Below are 13,457 nucleotides of genomic sequence, written 5' to 3'. Positions count from 1 at the left end.
CTTTTTATAAGTAAAGTTTTACTGGAACACAGCCACACTTATTCATTTATATATTATCTATAGCTGCTTTTGAGCTACAATGGGAGAAATGAGTAGTTGAAAAAGAGACCACACTGACTGCAAACTTAATATAATTACTATCTGGCCCTTTAAGAAAAAGATTGCCAGCCCCTGCTTAAATCTGTGTTGTCCATTACAGTAGCCACTAAGCATATATATCTATTTAAATTTAACATAATTAAAATTAAGTAAAAATTCAAATTCAGTTCCTCAGTGGCACTATCTAGGTTTCTAGTGTTCAACAGGCAAATGTGGCTAGTGGCTCCCATACTGGAAATCATAAACATAGGATATTTCCATCATTGATGAAAGTTCTATGGGACAGCATTGGTCTGGATTCAGTAACTGGAGCCCCAGAGTCTCTTTAACAAAGGATAAGGAAACAGGGTGGCAATCCAGATGAGAGAAAAGCTTAAGAAAAGTCAAGTGTTCAATGAATCTAGCATGGCAGATAGGGAGGATTCTTTTGTGGCTAGATATGGTACATGTTTGGGGTTGGATGAAAATACAATTGGCCTTGGAATTCTGTGATGGTGACCTTAGAAGAAAAGAGAAGAGGACTTACTAAGCGCACAAGTACTATATTAGCGATGACCAACCGACAGGGAGGGCATTTGTGGTTCAAAGAGGAGGGGAGAGAATATAATGGGAGGCAGTATATCACTATTGCAAGAGCAGAGGTACAAGATTCAGTTATATGCGTTTTGAACTCTAAATCAGTTAACTACAAGCTTTGTTTTCTTGGGCAAATTAGTTCATCTTTCTGAGCCCCCAATTCTCAGTCTATACAACAGGAATAATAAGTAACTCTTATGATCATTGTGAGGATTGAGAATAATATATGAAAAGTATTTGGTAGAAGTATTTAGTATTTGGGAGATAATATTATTGAACAATGTCTACACAGAAATGGGGACAGTAGGCAAGTGAAGTGCTTTGAAGACCCCACAATGGACACAGAGGGAAAACCTCAAGCCAAATGAGTGAAAATGATTTAGTATCATCTTCCTCCTCTTGTATAATCAGTCAGCAAATACTGCCTAATCTTGCTGCTAAATATATTTTGAGACTCTTTCCTCTAAGTTCAACATCTAATATAAAACATATCTCCTTTGAACTATTGGAATAGTCTCCTACTGTTTCTCTACTTGAGGTTTGCAATCTTGAATCCATGTCACTGCAATCACATTAGCTTGCCACTGCTCTGCTTAAAATCCTTCAGGGCTTTCCCATACAATTGGCTCTTACAATAAAAGCCAAACTCCTGAACATGGTCTACAAAACTCTGAATGATCTGGTTCCTGTCTGCCTCCTCAACCAAATTGCACACTATGCTCCCTTTTGGTTTCTAAGCTGCATCCACACTGGCCTATTTTGTGGTTCTTCAAATGCTCCCAGCTCTTGGCCCCTTCTAAGGCCTTTGCAGGTACTTTCCCTTATGTCTAGAAGGTGTTTTCTTTCATTCTTGGGCCTGATAACCATTGCCTATTTTCCAAATCTCTACTTAAAGGTCACACTTTTTGAGGCCTTCTCTCATCCCATGACCAAATTATACTCTGTTTATAATTACTCTTTTAGCACTCTGTTCTCTTCCTTAAGAGGATTTTCACAATTTGTAATTACATATTTATGTAGGTTCATTTAATATCTTTTCCCCTCAATAGGTCTTAAGTTCTATGAAGGCAAGGAGAATGTCATTGTCTTCATCGACACATATCCAACTTTGAGAACAGTATCTGGTACATATTGGAAGATCAACTAATATTTATCAACTGATTCAATTAGCAAGTGTTTAAATGTATACTCCTTAATAAAAAATGTCTAAAAAATTCCTTTAGAAAAAAAGGACATACTCTTTTCAAACATGGCACGTTGAATATATGCATTTATTACTGCTCCTTCATGAAGTCCCACTAAAGTGATAGTAATAAGATTAAAGGTAAGAAGAAACTCCATGAGGACAAAGAGAATGGGAGAGGAAAGAGTAGCAACACAATTTTGGAAGCTAGAGAGTAGATGGAACAGTAATAAATGATGTATCAACGATAAAAAAACTGAAACTGAAGTCTCAGATTGGTTCTACTGTGGAATCTCAGATATTTTCAAGAACTGCAATCATCAGGTACCTTTGAAAGCAGGGTGCATGAGGGGCTGCAAAAAGGAAGATTAATTGAAAATCTGTAGGAAACAGACGGACCTCAGATTCTCAAACCTACCTATACAGCAGGCTGATTCCCTAGCCCACTACACCCAGCAAACTCCCAGAATCTGGTAGCCAAGCGTATTTTATTAATTCCCAGAAAGAAAGTAGAGGATTCCATTCTGCAGAAAACCAGCCCAAGAGAAGAGACCTGATAGGTGGTGTCAGCCAATGAACCATTCTAGGCAGATCGTTACAATGACTACCACCAATAAATCTACACATCCTCAGACACAAACAAGCTCAAATCAGTTTTTTAATGCCACAGTTTTATATGACCAGAGAGCCTTGAGTCACTAGCTATTTCAAGAAAATCTTAAACACAAATGATTAAAATAAAGAGGAGAAAAGAACTCAGGAAAAAGAGACAATGGACAAAATTAAAAAAAAAAATTCAAAAGAAGAATGCTTCTAAAAAGAACATATAACAATCCCACAAGAGAATGATGTCAGAAAAATAAACGTCAAAAAAAAAAAGTTTTAATAAAAATTAATACAAAAATTAGAACTTAAAAAAATCTCACAGAAGGTACAACGTAAAAAAAGAACTGGAAAATAGAAATTAAAAAAAAGAAATTCTAGGGCTAGGACAAGAAATCTAAGATCTGAATTATGAGTGTTTGATCATTCAAAAAGTTTAACGAGTCCTTAATACGTGTCAGATGTGGTTCCGGGCCCTGGATATAAAAGTGAATAATCGAAGTTTGACACATAGAGAATAGAGAAAACGATGGGGAACAAATGATCCAGAAAATTACACAAGACAATTTCAGAGATTTTAAGTTTCCAGAATCAAATGTGTCAGTACACACCCAGCCAAATGAAAGAAGAAAATCAACACCATGATACCTCAACATGAAATATTAGAACATCATAAATAAAGAATGCATTTTAAAAGCTGTCATAAATAAAGAATAAATTTTAAAAGCTTCCAAAGAGATTAAATAGGTCACATAAAAGAATTAAGAACCCTAATGGGCCTTGGACCTCTCAACAACACTGGACACTTCGATTTTACAAATCCATGGAGCAATGCCTTCAAAATTTTGAAGGTAAGTTTTTCAACCTAAAATTACATCTCCTGTCAAATTATCAATCAAATAAGAGGGTGAAATGAAAACATTTTCAGACATAGAAAGATTCACAAAATATACTTTCTAATTACTTCTCTTGCATTACTTCTCTTTCCTTGGTTGCTTTTGGAAGACGTGCTTCAAAATAATGAGGGAATAAAGCCAAGAAAGAGGAAGGCAAGAAATCCAGCAGTCAGGGTATACAAAGGCATCCAAGGCATCCAAATACAGATGAAATCAAAAGGAATTCAAAGGCGAGAGGTAAAGGGAACCCATGGGATGATCCTAAGGGAATCCATGGGACCATAACGAATGGAAATTCTAAAATGACAGCTGTGTAACAGTCTCAATTGGGGCAGAAGAACAAAGGGTTAGAGGGATGTCTCAGTGGAAAAACAAACAAACCACAGCTACCTGATGTGTCTGAAGAGTTAGATTAGTGACAGATGCACAGAAAACTAAACAACTCTTAATTAAGGCAAGGATTAACTGTATGGAAAAGAAAAAGGAGTATAAGTGAAATGTGACTACAAGGTGCAGTACTGAAAACTATTTACACAGTGATTAACTGAACTGAATAACGACAACTTAAAAATTATGATTATTCTATTTGGAGGATGAGGAAAGAGGGTATAAAGTAAGTCAAATCTTCAAATTCCACAGTGAAAAGTCAATCATCACTAAAACTAGAATTAACTCTTGAAAATCAATTCTCAGAGGAGAAAGGATGGAAATGGTCACTCCGCGCCCCCCAACCCCCCAAAAATGGTGCCAGAGTCATGGAGAAGGAAAATTATATAGGAAATAGATATCAGGAGATTTAATGCTTTAATTTAAATTTCTGGCTTTCCTTGAAAGAGTGGATCATCTGGCAGCACTGGGCTTGTGATCACATATGACAGCTGTCTCCTGGACTTACCAAGTGCTTACCCCTTTGAGACAGATACAGACTCTCTCATTAGCCATTGTCCCCAATACTGCCTAGAGTCACAAGGACTCCCAGGCCAGTCTGAATTGCCACGCACACTTGCAATGTTGCTTTTCTTAATTATGCCTTCATCCCTGATAGGTTTTTGCTGGATATATAGAATTTCACGTTGACAGTTCTTTAGCACAATAAAATATTGTTCCACTTTTTTCTAGCCTCCATGGTTTATGAAGAGAAAGCCAGCCATTCAAAATGTTCTTTTCCTACAAGTAATGCATTATTTTTCTATGGTTCTGTCTACTTCTTTTTGTCATCCATTTTCAGCAATTTGATGATGATGTGTCTGGGTATGGATTTCTTTGGGTTTATCCTCTTTGAGGTGGCTGCATTTCTTGAATTGGTATGTTCTGTCTTTCACCAACTTTGGTAAACCATTATTTCTTCAAATATTTTTTCCAGTCCTGAACTTTCTCCTCTCCTTCAGGGTCTTCAGTGACACAAATGTTAAAGGTTTGTCCCACATGTACTTGAGTCTGTATTCTTCTTAAGTGTTCAATATTTTTTCTGTTATTCATATTGGCTAATTTCCTTTGATCTACCTTCAAGTTCACCAATTTTCCTCTGCTAACTCCATTTTTCAACTGAGCCTATCCAATAAGTTTTAAAAATTTTGGCCATTGTATTTTTTAGTTCTAAAATTTCCATGTTCCTTTTTATATCTTTTATTTTTAAATTGGGTTGTTTGGGGTTTTTTTTTGCTATTGAGTTACATGGCTTCTGCATATGTATTTTGGATATTAATCCCTAATACGATATATGATTTGCAAATATTTCCTATTCCATAGGTTGCCTTTTCATTGCGTTGATGGTTTCCTTTTCTGTGTAAAAGCTTTTTAGTTTGATGTAGTCTCACTTGTTTGTTTTTGTTTGTGTTGCCTTTGCTTTTGGTGTCAAATCCGAAAAATCACTGCCAAGACCTATGTCAAGGAGCTTACCACCTATGTTTTCTTCTTCAGATTTTTATGGTTTCAGGACTTACATTCAAGATTTTAATCCATTTTGAGTTGATTTTTGTCTATGGTGTAAGATAGTGGTCCAGTTTCATTATTTTGTATGGTGTCACTTTTCCAATACCATTTATGGAAGAGACTGTCCTTTTCCATTGTATATTCTTGGCCCCTTTGTTGTAAATTAATCGATCACAGACGTTTATTTCTGGGCTCTCTATTCTGTTCTGTTGATCTATGTGTCTGTTTTTATGCCAATACCATACTGTTTTGATTACTGTAGCTTTGTTATATGGATTGAAACCAGGAAGCATGATGCCTCCAGCTTTGTTCTTCTTTCTCAAGATTGCTTTGGCTATTCGGAGTCTTTTGTGGTTCCATACAAATTCTAGGATTGTTCGTTCTATTTCTCTGAAAGATGCCACTGGAATTTTGATATAGATTGCACTGTATCTAGATTGCTTTGGGTAGTATGGACATTTCAACAATATTAATTCTTCCAATCTATGAGCACGGAGTATCTTTCTGGTTATTTGTGTCTTCATTTTCTTTCATCAATGTCTTATAGTTTTCAGTGTACAGGTCTCTCATCTCCTTGGTTAAATTTATTACTAATTACTTTATTCTTTTTGATACAACTGTAAATGGCATTGTTTTGTTAATTTCTGAGTGTTCATTATTAGTGTACAGAAACATAACTGACTTTTGTATATTGACTTTGTATCCCGCAACTTTACTGAATTCATTTATTAATTCTAACAGTTTTTTTGGCGGAGTCTTTAGGGTTTTCTATATATAATATCATGTCATCTGCAAATACAGACAGTTTTACCTCTTCCTTTCCAATTTATATGTCTTCTATTTCTTTTTCTTGTCTATCTGTTCAGGTTAAGACGCCCAGTACTATGTTGAATAAAAATGGTGAGAGTGGGCATCCTTGTCTTGTTCCTGATCTTAGAGGAAAAGCTTTCAATTTCTCAGAATTGAGTATATTAACTGTAGGTTTGTTATATATGGTCTTTATTATGTTGAGGTACGTTCCCTCTATATCCATTTGTTGAGAGTTTTTATCATGAATAGATGTTGGAAAAAACAACATTTTCAATGAAAGTTTACTTAATGTAATTTTTAAACTTATATGGAAGACCAACAAGACAAGTATAACCAAACACTTCTGAAGAAAAAGTTGGAGGGATCTGTCCCACCAGAGATCCAGACTTCTTATAAAAGCAAGGGTAATTAGGACAAGAGTAGATAAAAAGGCCAATGGGACAAGAGAGACCCATGTATACATGGAATTTTAATATATGACAGAAGAACATTGTGGATCTGTGGAAAACAGATGGACTTTTCATTGAGTGGGGCAAAGATAACTTGTTTTCTATATGGGAAAAAATTACAATTGATCTCTATTTCATACCATTTATGAAAATCATTTCCAGTTACGTTAATAGGACTTTAAAATAAGAAAGTCAAAACAGAAAAATGCTTGGAAGAAAACAGAGGAGAAAGGTGGGCTAGCGAAAGGTTTCTTAAGACTCCAAAGGTGTAAAGAATACAAGGGAAAAGTATAATTTTTTATAAACTATATATACTTTAACCATTAAATATATAATTTAACCACACTAACACAAACAATTACTGTTCATCGAAAGATATCATAAAGAAAGTGAATAAAGAAGCTACACCTGGAGAAGATGTCTATAAAATATTTCTGACCAAAAATTAGTACCTAGAACATATATAAGGAATTCCTACAAATCGTAGGAAACAGACAAATAGCCTGATGTAACAACAATCAATACAGCATTCAAGAGAAGAGACAATCTAATGGCCAAATAACATATAGAAAGGTAATCATCTCCAACAATAACCAGAAAAATTTAATTTAAAACAATGAAACAAGATTTTATACTCATCAATCTGACTGTTAAAAAACGAAAAAAATCTGGGGCCAGCCTGGTGGCGCAAATGGTTAAGTTCACACATTCTGCTTTGGCAGCCCGGGGTTTGCCAGTTTTGATCTGGCTGCTGACCTACGCACTGCTTGTCAAGCCATGCTGTGACAGGTGTCCCACATATAAACCAGAGGAAGATGGGCACAGATCTTAGCTCAGGGCCAGTCTTCCTCAGCAAAAAGAAGAGGATTGGTGGCAGATGATAGCTCAGGGCTAATCTCCCTCAAAAAAAAAAAAAAAGAAAGAAAGAAAGAAAAACATCTTATGATATCAATTATAGGAAAAATGGTGATACAAACACTTGGAAAAGTTTGGCATTACCTAGTAAAGCTGAATAAGTATGTATGCCAAGACCCAGCAATTATATTCCTTGGTTTATTTCCTAGCAAGTCTCCTGTGTATGCAAATCTAGAGATTTATATTTATTGTCTTATAATTTTACTAAGTTAATTGCTATATACATCCTATTACATAAACATTCTATTTTATAAATAACTATACTACTTTTTTAAAATAAAAAACTTAATGGATAGGTTGAACAGTGCAATATAAATGAAGCCAAGGAATTCTAAGCAAAGGCAGTATAAGTGGAAAAGCAGAGGAAGAGTAAGAGACTTTGGAGATGATCCAGACGTTCTAATGTCTGTTTAATAGGAGCTTAAGAGAGAAAACGGGAAATGGTAGCAAAGTAATATTTGAAGAGATGACTGCCAATGATTTCCTAACACCAAAAAAAGATACGAGTCCTCAGATTGAAAAATACTACCAGAAGCAAAATATGGGGGGAATAAAGGTAACCACACCTGAATACATCACAGTAAAAATTTAGCCCATTAGAAGAAAGGATTATAAAGGAACGAAATCATTCATCAAGAAGAAAACAGGAGAATATCTTCACGGTCGTATAGCAGGCAAAGACTTCTTAAACAGGACAAAAAAGAACAGATAGTATGATTCTGTTTATATAAGATTCAAAAATAAGCCAAGGAAGAATTTCTTACGTAAGACCCAACAAGCGTGAAGCACAAAAGACAAGACTGATGAATTTGACTGAAATTAAGAACTTCTGTTCACAAAAAGAAACCATAAAGATAGCTAAAAGACAATTCAGAGTGGGGAGAAGACATTTACAATTTTTAAAACATGGAATGTACTCATAAGCAAAATATATAAAGAACTCTCACACATCATTAAGAAAAATACAGACAATCCAATGAAAAACAGGGAGAAAAGCCTTGAACAGGCAGTTCACTAAAGAAGAATTTCAAAAGACCAATAATGATTTGAAAATGTGTTCCAACTCATCAGTAAGAAGGAAAATGCAACTTAAAACCACACTGAAGTATCATTGTACACTCACCTATTGCTAAAAATCAAAGTTTGACAACACCACACATTAGGAAGCACGCGCATGAATGGGAGCTCTCATATACCGCTGGTGGGATTGTAAACTAGTATAGTCATTAAAGAATAAAAGTTGAAAATTAGGCAGCTGGAGATATGATATCTTCTGATTCATCCATTTCTCTCCTAGTCCTAAAACAAAGAAATGTTCATAGCAGCTGTTTGTAACTGTCAAAAACTGGAAAAAATCCAACTGTCTGTGAACAGTACAACTGATAAACAAACTGTGATATACTCATACATTAGAATGAATCAGCTCTGACTACAAGCACCAGTAGGTATGAATCTTAAAAGCAAAATGCTCAATAAAAAAGCAAAACATAAAATAATATATATAGAATGATTCCATACATATAAAACTCAAACTCAAGGAAAACTAAACTATATTGTTGTGTGTGCCACTCTTAGGTGGCAAAACTATGAAGGGACACACAGATATTGTGGACACAAAGATCTGTGCTGGTAGTGTTGTAGTTGTTGATCTGAGTGATGGCTCCATGAGAGTTCATTTCTTTCTTTCTTTTTTTTGGGGGGGTAAGGAAGATTGGCCCTGAGCCAACATTCATTGCCAATCTTCCTCCTTTTGCTTAAGGAAGATTGTCATTGAGCTAACATCTATGCCGATCTTCCTCTATTTTGTATGTGGGATGCTGCCTCACCTTGGCTCGATGAGTGGTATGTAGGTCCATGCCTGGGATCTGAACCTGCAAACCCCAGGCTGCCGAAGCAGAGCATATGAATTTAACCACTATGGCATCGGGCTGGCGCTGAGAGTTCATTTCTTAATTGTTTGAATATCTACCTATAGCTTGTTATTTTTCTGTATATGTGACAATTTCCAATAGGAAGAATTTAACTGCCTGCTAGGCATATCTATCTCTGATGGCACAGGAGGATAGATGGATCAAAGAAACAGAAAAAGAGGCCCTGAAATACAAACTAACATAAATCAGAACTTATTACTGAATAGGCAGATAAAACAACGATGAAATAAGCAGGTGCTGAGTAAATGGTGCTAAAATAAGATGTGTGTGTAGGGGATTGATTTGGAATCTCAATTTATACACTGCAAAAGAAATTTAAAATGGATTTAAATTCTATAAAACAAATTGCAGAAAATTGAAAAACATAATAAAATATCTATAAACTTTGTAGAGGCCAGTTAATTTTCTAAAATCAGCAATAAAAATAACCAAAAAGAAGATGACTACAAACACATTAAAACATACATATTAAAGATGCTAATCAAAATTAAAATTATAAAATAAAAACACCATCTGGAAATGGATAAATGTTTTTATTTCACAAAGTCCATAAAAACTGACTGAAAAAATAAGGATAGTAATAGATAAAAAGTGTAAAATATAATAGGGAACAAATTAAAGACAATAGTACCATTAAGGTGAAAATGTCCACTCTCACTAGGACTTGATATAGTGACACTAACACAATTCAGTGTGCCAAGAAATCATCGTAAAATTTATTAGGGACAGTAACGGCATTCAAATTATGTAAGGGAGAAAATGTCCATATTTTTTAGAACTACATATTGAGGTTGTACAAAGGTGAAATGACACAAGGCCTTGGATTTATCTGAAAATATCTGAACAATAACCACCGGGATATAAGAAGCACTGGCCTCCTGGCTGCTCCTCCAACACAGCCAACACACACCTGCCCCAGGGAGCCTTGAATGTTTGGTTTTCTCTCTCTGGAATGTTATTCCTCCCAGTAACCACATACAATGATTTACTACAGTATTTCTTCAGGTCTCAGCCCAATGCCAACTTACCGGAAAAAGTTTCTCTTACTATGCCACATAAAATAGCACCCACAACCCCCTTTCTTCCGTTTTTCTTTTTAGCACTTACTATTACCTGATATCATATATTCCTTTATTTGTGTATCTCTCCCCGCACTGGAGGGTAAGCTCTGGGAACAGAGATACGCACGTTCTAGTCACTGATGTAACCTCAGTGTTGAGAGCAGGGCTGGGTACTATTGAGTACACAATAGGTACTAATAGTACACAAATATATACTGAAGGAATGATTGTGTGTGCTGTCCTGTTTTCCCTCCTTCATATCAAATCTCTCTATCCTTGCCAGCTCTAAGTTCTCAGGGAAGGCATAGACTCTATTTCCAACATTCTATCTAAAGTCAATGACATGCAGGCTCAAATCTCATCCTATGACTTCTACATGGATCTTTAGCCCTCACTTTCTGCTGAGCTCTCTATTTTATCCTCCCTTATGGTGGTTCTACTTTATAGAAGCTAAAGACAGACATGTTCTGGTACTCGTATTAAGCTATAAATTCTGAAACTGCTTATTCCTTTTTTAATCTCTGCAGCACCTTGCAGAGTACCTCACATACATGAGAAAATCAGTAAATGCTCATTATAAGTATGAATGAACCAATGAGTGTATCAACTACAGTATCTAAAAGAACTCTAGGGGCCGGCCGGTGGCACAGCGGTTAAATTTGCACATTCCACTTCTCGGCGGCCCGGGGTTTGCCAGTTCAGATGCTGGGTGCGGACATGACACTGCTTGGCAAAAGCCATGCTGTGGTAGGTGTCCCACGTATAAAGTAGAGGAAGGTGGGCATGGATGTTAGCTCAGGGCCAGTCTTCCTCAGCAAAAAGAGGTGGACTGGCAGTAGTTAGCTCAGGGCTCCCTCAAAATAAATAAATAAAAAAAAATTAAAAAAACTCTAAAGAAAATAAGTCTTGGGCAATGTAGAAAAGAAAGTTTCAGGAGACAGTGATACTTTTTAAAGACTAAATACAAAAAAAGATGAGAAGCTGATAAAGACCTAGATCCAAAATATGGATAGAAAGGAATATCATTAGAGAGGGTGAAAGAGGGCACCAGCTGGTTAGAGTTGGGAGAGAAGTATAAGAGGAGAACAGGCAGAGTATGTTAAGTAAGGGGAAACAGTCCGGTCATTTGAAAGCGCGTGCTGAAAAGCTTACTTTTGCACAGCAGACCTAATGATTTTAAGAGGAGCTTTACAGACAGCATCTCAAAGGAGCAGTGTCTCCACCGACAAACTCGGTTGTTACCTGCTGGGCCTCACTTACCTGGCCATTGGCCTCTTGTAAGTTCTCTGTGAACCAACCAGGGCTCCCTGCCCTGCTCCAAGAAGGAGATCACATCTGGTTTAGAAATAGAATGTCCTGCTTGCAAAAGAAGTAATGAGACAAGTTTACGATGAGAACGTCCCAGAATTCAAATGCAGTCCCTTCATTAAGAAAGAGTCAAAGGTATAACAGATTTATGAAACAATAGAGGATTGGAAACTTCACACATAACTCAATGCAGCTTCCTCTTTCTAATCTGCAATATTAAAAACATTCCTCTGGGAACAGGATGTAGAAATCCAGCTTGTTATTTGCAAGGTAGGTGAGCATTTCACAATGAAGGAAGTAGACCTTCTGGGGGCAGAATCTGAATGATTATGGACAGATGTCCTTACCCATTGAAACCAGGTTGCTGTAATTCTCCAACATCACATCTCTGTATAACTGTCTCTGATCATCATTCAGGCATTCCCACTCCTCCTGAGAGAAGTCTATGGACACATCACTGAACATCACTGACTCCTGGAACAACAACCACGTATACGACTTGATTAATAAAAAGAAGTGCTTTTGTGAAGGAAAGAGAGAAGAGAAAAATAAAGATAGAGGAAGTGAAAAACAGCAAGCATACAGAGTGGGACTGAATGTCTGGAATGCAAGTGGAGGACCGTAAACAAATACGCATGACTGAATCACCATGCGTCCACGTCACTGTTTCCTCCAGACAAAACTGCCTGTGTAAGGTGGGACATGTCCATTATGCAAAGAAGTCTGGGAAGGTACAAAATTCAGCTAATAGGAGTTTCTCAATTAAATGAAATAGCATATACAAATGCCTAGCACGATACTTGTCACACAATACATCATCAACATGTGAGCTTCTTCTCTCTCCTCTTTTCCCAAATAGCTAAAAGTAAACTTTCAGAATAAGGGATAAAGAGAAGACATTAAAAAGCAGCCAGAGGAGAGTAGGTCACATAAAAGACATCAAGAATCAGAGAGGCAATGGGGTTCCCAACACTAGCACTAAAAACGAGAAATAAGAACAATTCTTTAATATTCTGATGGAAAAAAGAAATTCTGATCTAGAATTTTATAACCAAACTATCATTCTGTTGTGAGGATTGAAAAAAGACATTCCTAGACACAGAAGGACATAAGCGCAATTTTCTTAGGAAACTACTAGTGATGTGCCCCACCAAAATGGAGGAATAAACCAGAAAAGACGAAGACAATGGAATTCAAGAAAGAGGTGAATTAAAACAGGAGAACAGTGGAGGAAAATCCCAGGAAAACGAAAAAAGGAAAGTCTTGGGAAAACTGCGGCAGGCCTAGAGAGTAACCAGATCAGATGGGAGCAGGGCGAAAAAAGCAATGGGGACGGAAATCTCCAAGCTCAAAAGGAACTCATGTGTTTGACCAGATGGAAAACATCTTGACTGGCACATGGCAGTGATTCTGGAGATTTTGGATAGAAATACATGGACAACTAAGCAAAGGGGGGCAGTGTGTGGAAGCAATTAACCCCAGGAAAAAATGAAAGGTTGTGATAGAATAAAGCCACGAGCTGGCACAGCAGTGAGTGATATTTGTAGTCATAATATTATGTACACTATTGATTTAACCCAAAATTGTGATATAATTATTCATAGAATCAGAGGAAATAAAGGGTACAATACAGGAGTACAATGTCCCTTCTACTATGCAGTAAGTCAAGAGATAATGAGTAAAACTGATTCATC

The 13,457-nt window shown here is 36.4% G+C and overlaps 1 protein-coding gene across 13 annotated transcripts in view; it reads right to left on the bottom strand.

Moving 5' to 3' along the window:
- LOC100629880 (zinc finger protein 14 homolog) overlaps positions 1 to 13,457 on the bottom strand; it is a 101,303-nt gene that overhangs the window by 75,763 nt on the left and 12,083 nt on the right. For 4 of the 13 annotated variants that reach the window (XM_014733319.3, XM_070224253.1, XM_070224251.1 and 1 more), the window contains 2 exons: positions 12,111 to 12,237; positions 11,716 to 11,811 (listed from right to left, as the gene is read on the bottom strand). The exons of 4 other annotated variants lie outside the window; for them this stretch is intronic. In XM_014733319.3, coding sequence (XP_014588805.2) covers positions 11,716 to 11,811; positions 12,111 to 12,237 — 223 coding nt within the window. Of the gene's footprint in view, positions 1 to 11,715; positions 11,815 to 12,110; positions 12,238 to 13,457 lie in introns of all 13 variants that reach the window. 5 more of the 13 variants (XM_070224261.1, XM_070224250.1, XM_070224248.1 and 2 more) reach the window with 2 other exon arrangements.

Source organism: Equus caballus, chromosome 10 (genome assembly GCF_041296265.1).
Source record: "Equus caballus isolate H_3958 breed thoroughbred chromosome 10, TB-T2T, whole genome shotgun sequence".
Taxonomy (NCBI): Eukaryota; Metazoa; Chordata; class Mammalia; order Perissodactyla; family Equidae; genus Equus; species Equus caballus.
Note: the sequence above shows the minus strand (reverse complement) of the source record. Positions and strands in the feature narration are given on the sequence as shown.